Here is a 17,844-nt window from a genome sequence, read left to right as displayed (position 1 = left end):
CATAGTCTAGCGCCATGTTCATTGATTGGTCTGGAGTAAAATCTGCATGACCAACTTTGTGGCGCTAGATCGGCTCATCCGTGTGGGTCTCTTTGAGCTGAACTGTGGGTACTCTCATGCACTGTCAGTCCGTTGCGCTCAGTCCAGTAGTGATAACCTAGTGTCAAAAGAAGTGGGGATTTATGCTAAGAATAAGAGTGACATTGTTGAGATGAAGAAAATCCCTTACCCAAAGTCCATCCCCTTTAATAATTGTCACCAAGGAGAGAACTTGTGTATTGAACTTCAAAGTCTTCAAGAATGGCATCAGCAGGTGTATCTGCAAGAGTACGAGAAGCCCCATGGAACGGTATTGCAGTGATTGAATATAAAATTTAGCTAATCATGATAATTAGGGACCGGAAATGTCTGCAGACTTCTCAAAGTCTGAGAATAAGGGACTTCAGATGGGACAGAATCTCGGCACTATAGAAGCTTCATTCTACAGTGATTCAATTCAAGGAATCAATATCGGTGCTGGTGCCTCTGTGTATATGGGTATGCCGTCTTGATCGAATTTTTGAATCGTGTTTCTTGAAATAGAGACTAAGAGGTCAAATTAAAAATTATAGGCGAGAGAAAGACGGTCGAAGACAAGATTCTCGAGGCTCTGATTAGCGATGATCCCGGTGACAGACGTGATATCAGACGAGCAGATCCTGGGACATGTGAATGGGTCTTTGAAAGCGATATTTTCTGCGAATGGGCAGCAGAAGATCCCTCACCTATGACACCATTATACATTCAGGGAACTCCAGGAACCGGGAAAAGTGTCTTGCTTTTGTATATTCTCAAGGAGCTAGAGAGACGGCTGCGGCTCGGTACCCCTTCGCTCTCATCACCAGTGGAGGAGAAGAATCCGCCTCTTGAATCGCTCGGAATCCCTGGGAAGACCATTGCTGTTGCCTGTTTCTGCGACGATAAAGTAAAGTCAAGACAAACTCCGATTGGGATATTGAGGACTCTACTATCCAAACTGCTGCAGCAAAATCGCAACTTGATCAAATATGTGAAGAAGCACTTGCAAAATTACGGCGACCTCGAAACAGCAGAATTTGACCCAGACGAATTCCAGTCAATTGACGTACTTCAGAAAATCTTTGAAGAGATCGTTCAAGACCCGGAGTTAGAAGTTCTGTACTTTCTTATCGACGGCTTGGACCAATGTGGGCCACATTTACCCGCGGTTGTACGGTGGATCAACGATTTTACCACAAATATCAATATCAAGGCAAAGGCGAATGAATCCCAATTCAGCTTCCGTTGCATTATTTCAGATCGGGGTAGCAAGCTCGTTCGGGAGAAGATGCTTCCAAAATACACAATTGATCTGTCAACAAAAAATGAACCTGACATCAACAAAGTCATCGATAGTCGGATGAAAAGCATTCAAGAATATAGACAGTTTTCGGAGAGTATCCAATCATTTACCTCAGCTTTGTTAATGAAGAACTGCAGAGGTATGTTCATGTGGCTATCGCTGGCCCTCGATGACCTCGGAACCTGGGAGGGGTCCTGGACACAGACGAAGGTCGAAGAAAGACTACATAGTATTCCATCAGATGTGGAGGCATTTTACAAAACATTGTTGGAACGCCAACCGCGTGACTCTGTGAGCACATTGCAAGAGTTACTTATGTGGGTCTATTTCGCATGCAAGCCAGTGACACTGGAGGAGTTGGATATTATCTTGAATATTAAGGAGGGAAAAGAACAGAACGGAAAAGCAAGTTCTCATGAAGATATCGATGCTTTGAAAGGCAATATCGAAAACAGTTGGGGTGCCTTGTTTGCGATTCATGATGGAGCAGTTCACTTTGCTCATCAATCGGTGAAGGACTTCCTTTCAAATGTATTCACTGCGGAGGGTCAAATGGAATACCCTCGATACGGACTGAGCATGCAGGAAGCACATAGAAACATGGCATCCACCTGTTTAAGCTATCTACGGATTGGTGAGATTCAAAGCCGAGAAGTCCCCAAGCCTCCGATTAATTCAGATGGTTTGATCGAGAAAGGTCAGCTTATGGCGGTAAGAAAGGAATATCTCGAAGGCTATAATTTCCTGCAATATTGTGTCGAATTTGTGGGACATCATCTCCGAGAGTGTCAAATTGAAGAGGAAACGGATGTGAAGGGAATGAGAGAGTTCTTTGCTGCCGAGTCACCGGCCTTGTTAACCTGGGTGAGATCTTACGATCTTCTGAAACGCTGGACAGCTGGAAAGTGTAGGTCTTATTCTGAAAGGAATTTCTACGATAATGAGCTAATATTTCACTCCAGACTCAGGATTCTCTACTAGTACGAGTTTGCTGTTTGTATCTGCCCGGCTAAATCTCCCATGGCTAGCAAACCGGGCTACATCGTGGAGTACATCTATTTCATCACTACCGTCGGCTATATGTGCCCCAGATACTTCTGGGTGGAGCGCTATCCATATTGCTGCAGACTCAGAGGCCGTGGAAATGGTAGCCTGGCTTCTGAAAAACGGTGCACTCGTGGACGTAGAAACCATGGGACTAAATCACCCTGGTCGCACTGCCCTTCATTTTGCTGCTTCCAAACGATCCGATGCTGGACCTCGAATGGTGAAAATATTGCTTGACGCGGGTGCAAAAGCAAGCGCAAAAACGCGACAGGGTGGGAACACTCCACTTCATTATGCCATTGAAAGCCACTTGGTGGAGACAGTGAAGATTTTGTTGGAAAGTGACGTCGATATAAACATCACAAATGGCTCTGGAGTCACAGCACTTCATAAGGCATCTGCGACTCCAGGACTCGAGGGAGTCGTGGAAGCTCTATTGAAGGCTGGCGCAGAACCTAATAAAAAGACCAGTGTGGGCTCAGTATCCGCAGTTAGGGGGCTGGTCAGTTTGAAGACTTCCCGAGATCTGATGCAGACATACTATGCCGTGAACAACTCCCAGACAGCACTGCATATCGCAGCAAAGGCCAAGGATACAGAAAAGACAATAAAAACTCTGCTCGATAATGGGGGCGATCCAAACGCGAAGGACAGTTCAGGAAGAACCCCCCTACATGTGGCTGTGGTCAGCATGGACTCCGAAGTTGTTTCAAAGATGTTAATTACCGCTGGTGCGGATGTGAATGCTCGGGATATGGATGGCAAGACACCTCTTCTGGTATTTTTGACTGCTGTTGTGCTGCAAAGGGAGCACCAGCCGCAGATGAGCACCGAGTATGATATACAAGCGTCCCAGGAGCGACTGATCAGCCTTTTACTGTCCGCAGGGGCAGATCCGACCGCGGAAGCAAAGGAGAGTGGATCACCTCTGAGTTATGCTCTGCAAAAGAATCTAAAATGGGCAGTTGATAGACTCATGGAGACCCATGAAGAGGAAGGAAAGTCGGATGAAAACCGTACTCTGAGCCGGCCTTCGCTATCGCCAATTACCGCCGAGCCGGAGTCCCCTAAGAAGAGCTTTCTGGAGACAAAGGCATCAAAGTGGCTCCCAAAGAGATCATTTCGATAATTAAACAAGTCATTGAGAGCAGTTTGCACAAAATGATACTCAAAATGCGATAATATTTTTGTATTCAATCTTCTGTTGGTCCAGTCTGTGGGGTGAAAGAAGGTGGAACCAACCCCGGACGAGTGGGATAAGCGTAGATAAGCGGGGCCTAATTTATCCCCGACTCACGTGGCCACCGATAAGAAATCCGTGTTGCCGTAATGCTCCTCTTCCCCATGCAGTGTTACCAGGCCAAACACGATGAATAAACGGGGCTCGGTGGCCTTGGGACCCAAGCCGACGAAGGCATGTGGTAAGTAAAGACAATAGACCGGACGACTCCATACCATCTATAGCGCTAATCGTCTCGGCAGTGAATTGCCGTAGGCTGAAGGTATCTACACTGACCATCTCCACACGGTCGGATTGTGACTGACGCTATGAAGATGAAATGTGAAGTTTCAGGGTCTCCACCATGCCGCCGTTGCCGTCAAACTCAGGCAGCATGTATTTTCAAGCCCCGGGCTAATGTATGCCACAAGCATGACTCTCTGGAGCTACGTTAGGTGTGGTACTAACGGCGGACCTAGGCCTCTGCATTACATGACCTGTTTGAGGAATCTCAACAAAGTTTCAATGCATCCCACTCAGCAGATCAGCAGTCAATTCTTGATCGCTTAGACAGAATCGAAGCTGCTTTAGGAATAAATCAGGAAATAGAAGATTTGCTACCGAATCAGGTTCCCGATGATGAAGAAGAATCCGATAGTGCGATAGTACAAGGAGTTTGGAAAGCCGTTGCTCATTTAAGATCCATCACACGCCCTCCTCCAGATGAAAAAATATGGACCCGAACCGTTGTCAAGCGATTATGGAGCCGGTGGGTACCTCCCTCTAGTTTGAATCTTCGGCCTGCACTCACACTTGGTCAGATTCTTGAACAATCTGCCTCTTCTTCACTTTTTAAAAAGTCAAGATTCATTCAAATCACCCACCCCACTATTGCTTGCGTCTGTTCTTTACATCTCCTCTCTCCACCATCAATCCTTTGACCAGCCTTCAATGGAAGCAGGTTATTTCGCCGCCACGTGTAGTGCTATTGTTGAGCTAGTTACCCCAGCTTTGAAAAGTGGACCCACCGTGGGAGATATCACGGTAATCGATACAGGAGCGGATGTTTCTAAAGAGCAAAAAAGTTATGAAACATTCCACAACATACTCGGTCTGATCATGGCTAGTCTGAGCTCCGAAGCTTATATAGATACCACGGGGTCGTGGATCGCTATTGCGTACCGTCTCTGGCTGGATCATTGCCCATCTGACTTGGAATCTTCAACTTTAGACTGGCGTGGATTATTTTCGGGGCTTCAAGTGAGGACTCATAATCCATCCCCTTTCCGAACCAGCTAACCCCATAGATTATTGACATCGAACATGCTTCTATGCATATGTCATACCCTATAATCCCACGTCAGGGTCTTCGGCAAGTTGAAACTCATCAAGGCCATGCATTTCAGGGATTAGCAGATATGATGCATTATGGTCTAAGTCACTTTGTGGGTCGAGGTTTACCGACGATCTGGTCCTCCATCAATGAGCAGCCCTCTCATAGTGCCTCGGCTGCTCCAAGTTCATTCACAGATCATGATTCCGAGGTGATAAGACTATGGGCATGCAAATTGGATGACTGGTTGGTACAATATAATGGATCGTCTCGTAAGTCATGGTTGCGAAAGAATCAGATTGGAGATTCTGCTAACCGGTCTCTATTCATTTTCGACAGAGCCAACGCCTTCAGATCGACAAGGGATCTTGATACTTCTGCATTATCATCTGCATAAGCTTTATGTGCTGTCTATTTATCACCCAGCCAGGGGCTTTGATCTCAGTGCAGCAAACATTAATCCCATCGAAAGACATGAGCTACTTGTATCAGCACGGGCAGTGCTGAGGTTGAGACAAGATGATGCGAGTATCTGGTCCAACTGGGATCTGATAGTAAGTTCATTAGTTCCTGCCTGACACCTGCACGCTCTTAACATCTGTGTTTGAATATAGATGATTACATGGGCGGCAATCCTCCTATTGCGAGGTGTTGAAGACGGTATTACCCACCAAGATGGTAAGTCGATATCCCGAGCAGCAGGAATAACGCTAAATGATTACCTACTGCAGACCTACATCTCATTCAAACACACCTTCACAGCCTAGAGCGAAGCTACCAGTCCACAGCAAGCATACACTCTGTGCTTTCTCAGCGCCTTGAATCAAGCATGCAAGCCATGCACACACCGCCAAACACTAGCTCTGCCTTAGCATTTCCTGGACCAATGGTCGACGACACATGGACAATCTTTGACCAGGAAATTATGACTTTGGCAAACCCACCGTGGCTATTCCAAGATCCAAATGACTTCACGCAAAGCCAAAAGCCCCAAGCGACGGGACAACATGTTCGGGCTGAGCTGCCATCAGTCACATATAACTCTGAAGTCTTGACCAATGGCGCTCCACCTTTTGGCGTAAATACGCAATGGAGCAGTGTGCCTCAACTGCAAGGCAGCCTGCCATCAAGCTTGAGTCGCATATTCGGGAATGAAAATGCTCCTCGAGATAATGGATTAATATGAAAGGAGGCCGAAGATGCTCTGAATGGTCTGTTCTACTGAAACTCTATTTCATGTCTAGCCCTACTGTTAGACTATATAATCAGCCAACACCGAGTTCGCGGAATGATTTTGACTTTCTCAACGAGTAATTACCGATATCGAAGCCACCTGGTTATGAAACTTCCAAATATCAATGAAATTGAAGTCAAAATCTGCGATGGCGGATTATTGCTCCACTTTATTCCCCGTTGCAAGCAGGACATAAACAGTTGATCCGTTGCGAGACACGGCAAAACTCCGAGGATTGCCGCTCATATCACATGTTGGGTCATTAACCATTAAGCTTTGCTCGGAGAAGCATGCCGACAGAGCTTGGGAAAGGACCATGACGTACAATCGCGAGAGAATGACCCAGTAGATATAAGTTGCATTAAATAAACTACCAAACTCCACCTGCGCCATCGCAGTATACCGCAACTCCTGTTCACTTGCCTCATTCTTCATCAGAGCCGTGGAATATCTTGAGCATGCCTTTCGCAGCGTGTTCTCCCAGGGCATCCAAGGTCCCCATACCCATCATTTCTAGCACACTAATATCAAAACCGAAGATCGTCTTCCACCACTGTCTCATTTCAATCGCGACCAAAGAGTCCATGCCCAGCTCGGAGAGTGAGCACGAGGTCTTTAAATCCTCCTCCGGCTTGAGTAAGAAACCGAAAACTTTCTTGCCAATTTCAATTGCCAGTAGATGTGCCGACTCGGGACTGTTCAGCAGTGCAGCATCTCCCTTGGCCGAGGAAATGAAAGACTTCAATGTATCATTGGAGCCAGCAGCCGCCGTGCCACTTGCTTCCCCGATGTTGTGGAAGACAGCCAAGCGGACATCCTTTTTCCAGAGAGAACGATTGCTGGGACTGCTCAGGGGGATATTGGACCGAAATCCGAGAGAGAAGTTGTTGGATGAGATGTTTGCCAACTTCTCTCTAGGTGGTTTGGACATCGACGTCATTGCAGCAGCCATAGCCTCAAGAAGCTCGCGCTCCGAGACCGTCCCATCTGATGCGCCAGACCCCTTGAGTTTCTGCATCAGGGTGTCATGTTCGGCCATATAACCCACCTCCTCCACTGCTCCAATTTCTATTGAGCAGGCTGGAAGTCCCAAGTTATGCCGGTATTGCGAGAAGGCATCCAGGAAAGTATTGGCACCCGCATAGTTTGCTTGTCCCGGCTGGCCGATGATGCCGGAAAGGGAACTGAAGAACACGAAGAAATCCAAATCAGCCGCTGCAAGGAGTGATGCATTGTGGAGATTCCATGTGCCCTTAGTCTTGGGGTTCACAGCCGTATTCCATTCCTTCAGCGTCATCCTAGTGAAGTTTTGATCCGACAGAACCATGGACATTTGTAAAATACCCTTGAGATGACCTCGAGCTTGTGCAACAGCTCTTGTCACGTCATCAAGATTGGTAACGTCGCCCTGGATAAAGTCGGCACGGCATCCCATGCTGGCCAGCTCTTGCGCAAATTCCTGGTGCTCAATTTTTGTGCCAGCACTTCGGGAAAAGTAGATTAAGTGACGCGCCCCGCGTTCGACCATCCATGTAGAGATAGATCGACCTAGTCCACCTAGTCCACCGACGAGCAGATATGCGCTAGTGTGATCAAACCGAACAGCCTTTGGTTTCTCCTTGACCTCGGCTAGCATGCTTGTCTTCCCCGTAGATTTTCGCATTGCTACGACAATCTTACCAAGGTGGACGCCTTGTTGCATATACCTGAATGCATCGAGGATAGCATCGGAGCTGAAAACCTTGATCGGTTGAATCGGGTTTATATGCCGCTCCCGGACCAGATTGACGATGTTCTTGAGCAGTCTGAGGGATTTGTTAGTCTCTAAAGAGCACCAAACACAGTCGCGTTCATCACTTACTCTTTTGCAACCTTAGGTTTTCGGAAACAAATTTGATCCAGGTCAACGCAGCAATAGCTCCGGTTGTCCTCGAAAGTACTCATATCAAGCTTTCCAGACCCAATCAAGTCACGCTTCCCGATTTCAACCATCTTACCAAACACAGCGATGCATTTCCATGTCGCGTGTAGCAGTTCACCAGACAAGGAGTTCAAGGCCAGGTCCACGCCTTCACCATTAGTCTCTCGCATGACATCGTCCGCAAATGATGCATTGCGGGAATTGAAAATTCTATTCCGAGGAAGCCCAAATGTATCCATGAGATATTTGACCTTTTCATCGTTTCCGACAGTTGCATAGATCTCCGCGCCGATCATCTGAGCGAGCTGAATCGTAGCAAGACCAACACCACCACAGGCACTGTGGATGAGAATGGACTATAGATAAGGTCAGAAAATATTTTCACTTCAGTGTGAGATTCGCGGAATCGAACCTGTCCTTTTTGAAGGTTTCCAATGTTGAAGATAGAGTAGATGGACGTGGCAAACACGCAAGGCATGGTAGCAGCGTCCTCGAAACCAAGACCATCTGGGATCTTTTCACACAGATTCTCAGACACAACTATTTCTGTTGCAAAGGCACAATGCGCGATAAGCATAACCCTATCTCCAACTTTGAGGTCCTTGACATGAGGGCCGATCCGTCGCACAATACCACCAGCCTCAAGACCAAACCCGTTCTCAGAAGCCTCCACAATCCCCATAGCACATAGAACATCCTATGAATTTGTGTCAGTAAGGCCCCTAAATATTTCCAGTGGGAATATTATACCTTGAAATTCAAGCCGGTCGCGTAGGCTTCGACCTCAACCTCGTCGCCCTTTAATACTCCTATTTCCTGTCGGGCCCAGTGCAAGGCCGTCAGACGACCTGGCTTACTGGTACGGAGAGCAATGCTGCCATCTGACTTTGATTCCTGGAGTTCGCTCTGTACAGAGAACGGGTGAATACGCCCAACGTGAACGGAATTTTCCACGATAGCAAATTCGAACTCGGGCTTGAGGGTTTCGTCTTCCTCACGAAGCTGGAACTTCTCAAACACATCAACTATCCTCTCCATGGAAGAACCAACATGGTCAACCTCGCAGGTGGCGAAATCAACGAGCATCTCGGATCGAATGGTTCTGGCAATTCCTTGGACCTGACCGAATCGCGGATCTTGGCAATTCATCTGTGATAGGCCGGTAATCCAAAAAATACCGGAGTCTTTCAAGGTACTAATGAGTTTCTTGAAAGCTTCAAGTCGATGCTCTCCGATGTTTTCAAAAAATGGACCCTCGTCATCGAGAAGGGCAATGATATCCCGTCCAGCGGGTAATGGCGCATCACTCAAGAGGGAGCTTTGAACGGTAAAGCCACGACTCTGGAGACAGCGGGATATTTGTGTCCCGTTTTCTGACTCCGGCAGGGTCAGTATGGTGACTTCCTTCTTCGAGACCCTCGCGAGTGCGGGCCGGGCCACGATCATAGCATTGAGTTGGTGAGGTTCGGGGGAATCAAGAACGGCGGCATCGGGTGTGCGGAACCCTGCAGTCTCCAACTCTCGTGCCCAGCGCTCAACGCTAATGTATGGCTCGTCTGCTCTGCCATCAGCAGCACCATACCACCATCCAGCCAACGTTCCCCAAACATAGTTGACCCATTTGGAGGTCGATGATAGCTCGTGGAGCAAGAGGCGCCCGTTCGGGTCCAAGAGCTCCCGAACATTGCTCAAGCTCTCCCTGAGAGACTTCGTAGCATGAATCACGTTTGTTGCGAGGATCAGATCGTATTTCTGTTCCTCAAAGCCTTGCTCAGCGAGACTCTTGCTAATATCGAGTGTGGCATATTCCATATTTGAATAGTTTCTAAAGCGCTCCTTTGCGGCAACAAAGAAGCCAGAAGAGATATCAGTGAACATATATTTGGAGTACAAAGCCTTGTCCCCGGGGGTTAGTAGCTTCAGGATGTTTTCTGTGGATCCACCAGTTCCAGCACCAATTTCAAGAACCCGCAGATTAGGCTTGCTATGAGCAAGATGTTTGAAGAACTGGGATTCATCGCATTGGTCCATGAAGATGTATAGTTTGCTCAATGTATCATCTGATAGAAGGAGGTCCAAGGCCTCGAGTTTGCCGGTGAAGATCAGTTCGACATTCCTGAAGATCTTATTGATGGCCACAGCGGCATCAACAGCGGATGTTTGAGATAGCTGTTCGACTATAGCGGTCACACGCTGTTCAATCGCGTTATTATCAAGTCTTTCAAGACCGCGAGTATCGACTGATTGAAGTTGGCGGTCGATCCATGAGCGGTAGTTCTGCATGTGTCTAATTGTAGTTTCCAGCTCAGCAATAACGCGTTTCGTATGAAACATGCATAAATTAGAAAGCTCGGTTAGAATGGGCATGTGAGCACTACGGTCGACTGAGGGCTTGATAAGCGTGTTCGCGTCCAAAAAGTCTATGTGCGGGCCCCATTCAGCACGGGCTGTAGGCTCACCACCATCATCAGAGGTTTGATCATCCACGACTGACAATCTGATACCTGTACTGCGAAGAATGAGTCTGCCGTCTGAAGCAACACATTGGCCGCTTCCGGTGATGGAACCGTTGGGGGTGTAATCTGCAGAAGCTCGCACTTGAACATTCTCGGAGTGCCGGTAGATCGACATCTCCTCGATATTTGTAGGAACCATCATTTTGGTTGTTGGATCGGCATAGCCCTTAGATGCAGCCACACTGAGGAGTTGCAGGGATGCGTCAATGACCGTCGGATGCAAGTGGTACCCGTTGCCTTCGCCTTCCTTTGCCGTAACCTCGGCAGTTGCATTGCGTTGAACTGTATCCGACCTGACACTCTCAAGTCGCTGGAAGGTAGGGCCGAAGTTGAGGCCAGATTTGCTCATGGATTCATAGCAACGGCGGGTGCCAACCTTGCGCAGTAGAGGGGCTTTCACTTCCGCTGTACCAAAATCCTCGCTATGAGATCTTGCCTGGCCAGAGCAATGCTTTGTCCAGACCGTACCATTGTATGACGCAATTGTGAACTCCCACCACTCGCTGTCAAGAGAATCCGTCAAGCGAAGTCGACGGAAAGTTGTCATAATCTCAACCGGCTGGCCCTCATTTAAGACAAGAGCAGTGCTTACAACGATGTTGCGAAGTTTATATGCATCTTCAACTCCAGTTATCTGTCGTACTGCCTCGCCAATCATACCAGCGTAACCTGCGAATGGAAAGACGATGTCTTCTCCAACCTTGTGGTCTCGGATCCATGGCGCATTTTCCAAGTGGAACAGGTTGCGGAACAAGATATTGAATTCCAGGCTTTCAGGCACACGGACACCAAGCAAATCATGATATTTATGCTGGCGGTTTCTCCATTCCTTGCTCAGGCGAGACTCATACCAAAATCTCTCGGAATGATTCCAGGGATATCGCGGGAGATCCGGAAGAATAGAGCCTCTTGTAATAACCTTGGTAAAATCGATTGGGATATTCAAAGTGTACAATTTCCCAATGGCTGTCAAGAATGACTCCACATCGTTCTGGTTGCGAATGAGTGCGGACGCATACGGAGACGAGTTCGACAGCTTCGTTTGAATTTGCCGTAAGGGGCCTGCAAGGGCTGAATGTGGGCCAACTTCAAGGAACACCAAGTTCTTCGCAATCTTGTGTTGGAGGATTGTCGTAATAGCAGAATTGAAGCGGACGGGAGATTCCAGATTCTTTTGCCAGTATTTAGGTCCAAAGTCTGAGGCTTGGGTAAGCAGTTTCTCCTCGACGCTGCTGAAGAACAGCTTTGTAGGGCTCTTGGGTGAGACTTGTTCCCCGATCATCGCGTGGTAGCTGTCGCCCACTTCGGCCATATGGTGTGAATGATAGGCTTTGTCTACTTGTAGAAGTCGTGCAAGCAAATCGGGTTGACTTTCCTTGATCGCTGCTACAGAACCCTCAACTGCCTCACGGTCACCGGCCAAAGTGATGCTCTTAGGAGAATTCTCGCAGGCCACAATGACACCGGGTTGCAAGTAGCGCTGAACTTCTTCAGAGCCCATTCCAATTGCTGCCATCGCCCCTGGTTTAGTTTGAAGTTTAGCGACTTGTCCTCGATAATATGCAACGGTGATGGCCTCGTTTGCAGTAAGAGCACCGGCGGCATAGGCGGCAGCAACTTCACCACTGGAGTGACCTACAACGGCAGTTGGAGCAACTCCAATAGATTCCAACAAGTCAACAAGGGCAACTTGAACTGCTGTACAGAGCGGCTGAGAGAGCTCAGCCTGGCTAAGCCGACTTGTCTTGGTTGGCTTTTGAAGCTCTTCTTGTATGCTCCAGTCGGGCCCATTTTCAAGTGTGCGTAGGTGTTGGTCAAGTTTTTTGATGGTCCTTTCAAAAATAGGGAACTCAGGACTGCGAAGAAGCCGCCGACCCATCTGTGGCCACTGGGCACCTTGTCCAGTAAATACCATGGCTATATCCGGTGCCTCACCAGCCTTGGATGCAGATGATTTGGTGATAGAACCAAGCGGACTAGCCACAGCAAAGCTGCGATACGGCAGATGCTCCCTCCGAGTTCCCAATGTGAATGCCAAATCAGTGACTCTGTCTGGGTTCTTCTCGACATATCCCTCGTAGTTTTCGATCATTTTCTCCAGCGAGTCTGCATGATTGGCGGAAAAAGAAGTATTTGGGGAGATGTTGTAGACCGTGTGGGGACAGGAGATAGCCCAAAGCTAAGCGCCGAGTCGAGAATGACGTGTGCATTGGTGCCTCCAATGCCGAAGGAATTCACACTCACTCGCTCACGACGAGTAACAGGCCAGGGCATGGGTTCCACAGGAACAGACAGTCCACATGCCTCCCATGGGATATCGGGGTTGGGTTCGTTAAACTTGATGTTCGGAGGAATAGTGCGGTTTTCAAGCGCGAGAACCGACTTGATCAATGAAGTCAAGCCTGATGCGCCTTCTGAGTGACCAAGGTTGGGCTTGACTGATCCGATCTGGACGCCTCCGGCAGGACCAAACACCCGACCGACTGCCCGAACTTCGATAGGATCTCCAATTGGGGTCCCTGTGCCGTGGCACTCCACAAAAGCTGTTTCCGAGTAATCCTGAATACCAGCCAACTCATAAGCTCGTCGGATCATTGCCTCCTGCGCAATATCATTGGGGACTTGGATGCCACCCGCAGTACCCTTCCCATCGCTATTGGAGGCGGTTGCCCTGATTACAGCACGAACTGGATTACCATCGCGGATGGCGTCAGCTAGAGGCTTTATAAAAATAGCAGTAACGGCCTCTCCTCGAGCGTAGCCGTTGGCATCTGCGGAGAAAGTCTTGCAGGAGCCGTCCGGAGCTAGAACACCCTGCTCTGTCATGGCAGTTGTCATGCCCGGAGCCATGATCAGGTTGGCACCGCCAACAATGGCTGCCTCGCAGTCACCGCGGTTGATAGCCAGACAAGCTTCGTGCAATGCCACAAGAGCGGCAGAACAGCCGGTGCGAATGACCATGCTTTCACATTAGTCAGTATATCGATATTGTATACTTTGAGAGACACTGAGATTGACTCACCTGGGGCCCATTAAGTCCAACTCATAAGACACTCGGTTCGGTAGCATGAAGTCTCCGTACCCAGTAACTCGGTATAAACCGTACTGCTGATTCTCTTTGGCAAACATTTCCGTCCAGTCTTCCCCGAAACTCCCCATGTAGCAGCCAATTGGTCGCCCTTTCCAATTCATCTCACCTGCATCCTCCATGCATTCGCGAGCGACCTCGAGCATTTGACGCTGTTGTGGATCTGCCCGCTCGACTTCAGCACGGCGCATAGTGAAAAATGATGTGTCAACGGTCGCAATATCAATAGTCTCGTCAAGAAAATACCCGTATTCCGTCTTCACGGTTCCGGGTTTGGTTGTTTCAGAGTAGAAAGATGATACCTTGTATCGTGATTCCGGGACGGGCCCACGGGCATCGCCCTTCGAGATCAGAAAGTCCCATAATTGCTGTGGTGAGTGCAGACCACCTGGTAGACGCACTGACATGCCACATATTGCGATGGGCTCTGGACAGAAGCTTTTGGTCTGGCTTCCTTCACATCCATTGGATGTCACCCCATTACCGACTCTATCGAAATGGCCGGGAGCTTTAGTGTGACCATTCGTGTACACACTCGTCCCATTTGTGCCATTTGTGATATGACCGTTGGTGTGCCCGTTTATGGTGCCGTTTGACACAGTTGGCCCATTCATCTTGTATAAAAAAAATAATATTGTCTTCAATGGTCTTTATCGCTCAGATTTTCTATCAGGGTTAAAAATCAAGGTGGTTGAGAGGGCGTTGAATCTGGTTTTGAAAGGATATATATCGAACATGGTGGCTTGATCAATAGCCTGCTCGTTCGGGTTTGTCTTTGCCAAATTGAGACTTTGTTCAGATCTTACAAATTGAAGCACCGTATCGGGAAAATGATGTTTCATGGTACTTCGTATCTTGAAAGTATTAAGCTTGTCAGACGGGTTCCGAGTACGTTTTTTGTGGATTTTTATCCAGGGGTTGAACATCCTGCAGGAACAGGCTGTCTTTTTGTCCAGGCATTCATAGATTCATCGGAACCCGAAAGATATAGAGTGCCCTAAATGGCGCCATATTGACCTCAGCTAGAATTCTCAAGAGCCTTCAATGTAACTCTGTTGTAAGGAGCGTAATCATGACTACGAATCATGACGGCTTATTATGAGACGTGCGTGGTATGGCGCCCGAACGATATTCGGGGGCCACGAGGTGAGAGTGATCAACTCCTGAAGCATACAATGGATATGCGGGAATTTTCAAATCAAAGTACTTAAACGCTTACTGCAATCTCAGGCGAGTGGTTGGCCAGTCCTGTTCGTCAAGCCCGGATTCCGGGACCGATCGCCCCATGTCTAAACAAGCTCTATACTCGTAATCGTTACTGCCCAACAGGGATGAAATTCATTAAAATCAAATTTCTCCAAACCTATCAAGATTTGAGAACTTATCTTTACTCGAAATACGTTTTGTGAAGTGCCAAGCGTCCTTGCAATAACGTCACTTGAAATCTTCGTCGCTCTTACATAGAGGGACGAATATCCCGGATAGATCATTGACGAGAGCGAGAAAAAGTCCTTTTGTCGCAAAGTGGCCTTCTTTCCAGCTCTGCCATCTTCTCTTCCTGTTTGTTCACTATATTCCAATAAAATTTGATCTAGTCTAGACTAAACAATCGTGTATAGCTCCATCATCTTTGGCCATAACACAAAAAAACAATATACGCTGACAAGATCTCTTTATTCATCACCATGCCCGAAGCCACTACCCCTTCTGCAATGTATGCAGGCCAGGACCTCAAACAAATCCAAAAATGGGTTCAAGCTCAAAAGCCCAAGGCCTCTACGATGAAAGATGCTTCGCCGTTCTATCGCAACCTTGAGGCAGCTCTAGACGAACGTCGAGCTGGTCACAACCTAGTTACGTTACACCGGTTTGAGCACAAGGTAGACTTTTCTTCAAACGATTTTCTCTCTCTTGCTACTTCTGGGCTTTTACGAAAGGCTTTTCTAGAAGAAATTGAGCGAAACCCGGAGTTTGCGGTCGGTAGTACTGGTTCGCGAATTTCTGACGGCAACAATGCCTACGTCGAGCTGGTAGAGAGCCAGATTGCCAATTTTCACGGTGCAGAAGGTGCCTTGCTGGTCAACTCTGGATACGATGCAAACTGTGCAGTCTTCTCAAGTATTCCGCGTCCTGGAGACGTCATTGTCTATGATGAGCTTATTCACGCGAGCGTGCATGATGGCATGAAGTCCAGCCTAGCTACCACTCAACTTCCATTTAAGCACAACAACGCCGGTTCCCTGGCAGATGTACTGAATGAACTGAAAGACTCGAACTCCTTAATTCGGCAGGGAGCTAGATGTGTGCTTATTTCGGTAGAATCTGTCTACAGCATGGACGGAGATGTGACCCCCCTGGCGGAAATCGTTGAGGTGGTCAAAGACATCTTTCCGGCTGGGAATGCACAAATCATTATTGACGAAGCTCATAGCACCGGGCTAGTTGGGAAGAATGGAAGAGGGTTGGTTTGTGCGCTTGGTCTAGAAAAAGAGATTGCCATCAGAGTCCACACATATGGCAAGGGACTAGGAACTACTGGAGGTGTGTTCACCTTTCTCTCGTATTGCGCATGATAAACTGAATTTTCACTCGCAGGTGCAATTCTTGCCAATTCAACGATTCTTAGCACACTTTACAATTTTGCCCGGCCTGTCATATATACAACAGCACCGTCATTTCCCATTTTAGCAGCAATCCGGGCAGGCTACAACCTTATGGAGAGTGGAGAGACTCAAAAGGTAATGCACGAAAAGACATCATAACAATCTTTTTGATCCCGGGAAGCCTGACACGAGTGTGTTTGATAGCTGCAAGACCGTGTCCAGCACCTTGTGAGACACTTTTGCGAATGTATTGAAGCAAATCCCGATTGGGATGACGCAATCAATGCTGGAATCTGCTCTATTCCTGTCAGTGAAGACCTGGACTCCCGGCCTTTTGTGACGCAGTTCTTGCCTGTATGGACACGACAGGGCCAGAATTATTTTTTGACAATGCATCTTCACGGAGATGGATATACCGCGATTCCAATTGATCCTCCAGTTGTCCCGCGGGGAACGGGCCGGGTAAGGCTGATTATCCATGCGGGAAATACGGAGGAAGAGGTGGAAGGCCTAGCAGCATCGATTTGCCGATGGAGTAAGGAGATGCTGGACCTTTCCAAGAAACCCGGTAATGAGATCCCAACCGCAATGCGAAAGGTATTTGGTCTAGACAAAGGTGCGAATTTCCGCGAACTGGATGTATCAAAGCTGGCGGCGAATCCTTTCGAGTAATCTTACGCTACATAGAGCCACCTTCATGCAGTCAGAACCAGGCCAGGGATTTCCTCATTTTCGTAAGCAAGATTAAAACAATACTGCTCCCTGAATTTGTCTTCTATGTGGAGCCTGAGAGTAGGATGTTTTGCCTCAAAATAAGTTCTAGAATTCCAGAATACAGAGGTGAACAATTGTACCCTCTGACGTATATTAGTACATATAATCGTCAGAATGTAGCAAAGTTAAGATATGGTAGTATTAACTATATAACCACCCACGGATTTCACCGTTCTAGCCACGAAAAATTGAAGGAGATCCGGGGAAGGGGGGTAGGAGGCATGGAAATGGAACGGATGAAGAAGAAAAGTGAGTGGAAATAGGGGTGCTGGTGAAGGTTTAGACTAAGAAGAGTAAACATATTGTGACAGTCCGATACAAAACAGCTTTGTAGATGATGAGTAATACAACGTTATTTGTGAAAAATATAAGGAGGTGAAAATTCGGGAGATTTTGTAGTCTCGGAAAGTTTGTTAAAACTGGCCCCATTATCCACACTCGTAGGAACCGGGACCAGCGGAACGGTCCGCCTAAGCAAACAAAGATGCGGGCTGCGTTCCATTAGTGCTTACCATTGCTCCAAGATCACTAGGCAGACCAACTAGTTTGTTGGTGCTGGCAAAATATCTCCCTCGTATGTGAATCGCAGCTGCATGCCCTAAACAAAATATCTCAAATATACATAGGAAAACGTAGCCTGCATCCTGCCCTGCCACGTTTCTGTCATGGCCAAGTTGTTAGGACGCAGGCCAGGATGAGATGTCAAACCGCCCCCACGAACATTATGCATTGATTAGGTCTCATTTCGT

General features: G+C 47.8%; 4 protein-coding genes across 4 annotated transcripts; 3 read left to right on the top strand and 1 right to left on the bottom strand.

Moving 5' to 3' along the window:
* Window positions 1-300: 300 nt before the first annotated feature.
* Window positions 301-3,536, top strand: N7462_008520 (skeletrophin; the record flags this gene model as incomplete). Its single annotated transcript, XM_057080235.1, has 4 exons — window positions 301-327; window positions 396-537; window positions 612-2,267; window positions 2,323-3,536. 4 exons carry the CDS (start codon window positions 301-303, stop codon window positions 3,534-3,536), a joined length of 3,039 nt encoding a protein of 1,012 aa, XP_056930563.1.
* A 240-nt stretch (window positions 3,537-3,776) lies between these two features.
* Window positions 3,777-6,145, top strand: N7462_008519 (fungal specific transcription factor domain-containing protein; the record flags this gene model as incomplete). The annotated part of the gene is made up of 8 exons (XM_057080234.1): window positions 3,777-3,828; window positions 3,890-3,909; window positions 4,106-4,395; window positions 4,448-4,886; window positions 4,934-5,231; window positions 5,299-5,513; window positions 5,574-5,637; window positions 5,691-6,145. 8 exons carry the CDS (start codon window positions 3,777-3,779, stop codon window positions 6,143-6,145), a joined length of 1,833 nt encoding a protein of 610 aa, XP_056930562.1.
* Window positions 6,146-6,617: 472 nt separating this feature from the next.
* N7462_008518 (reducing polyketide synthase sphB) lies at window positions 6,618-14,332 on the bottom strand (the record flags this gene model as incomplete). The annotated part of the gene is made up of 6 exons (XM_057080233.1): window positions 6,618-7,988; window positions 8,066-8,470; window positions 8,527-8,811; window positions 8,865-12,809; window positions 12,833-13,592; window positions 13,653-14,332. 6 exons carry the CDS (start codon window positions 14,330-14,332, stop codon window positions 6,618-6,620), a joined length of 7,446 nt encoding a protein of 2,481 aa, XP_056930561.1.
* Window positions 14,333-15,403: 1,071 nt separating this feature from the next.
* N7462_008517 (aminoacyl transferase sphA) lies at window positions 15,404-16,993 on the top strand (the record flags this gene model as incomplete). Its single annotated transcript, XM_057080232.1, has 3 exons — window positions 15,404-16,259; window positions 16,314-16,456; window positions 16,526-16,993. 3 exons carry the CDS (start codon window positions 15,404-15,406, stop codon window positions 16,991-16,993), a joined length of 1,467 nt encoding a protein of 488 aa, XP_056930560.1.
* Window positions 16,994-17,844: the final 851 nt, after the last annotated feature.

Source organism: Penicillium macrosclerotiorum (assembly GCF_028827735.1).
Source record: "Penicillium macrosclerotiorum strain IBT 26536 chromosome Unknown utg000008l_segment0_segment0, whole genome shotgun sequence".
Classification (NCBI taxonomy): Eukaryota; Fungi; Ascomycota; class Eurotiomycetes; order Eurotiales; family Aspergillaceae; genus Penicillium; species Penicillium macrosclerotiorum.
The sequence above is the reverse complement of the archived record's forward strand: the minus strand, read 5'-3'. Positions and strand labels throughout refer to the sequence as shown.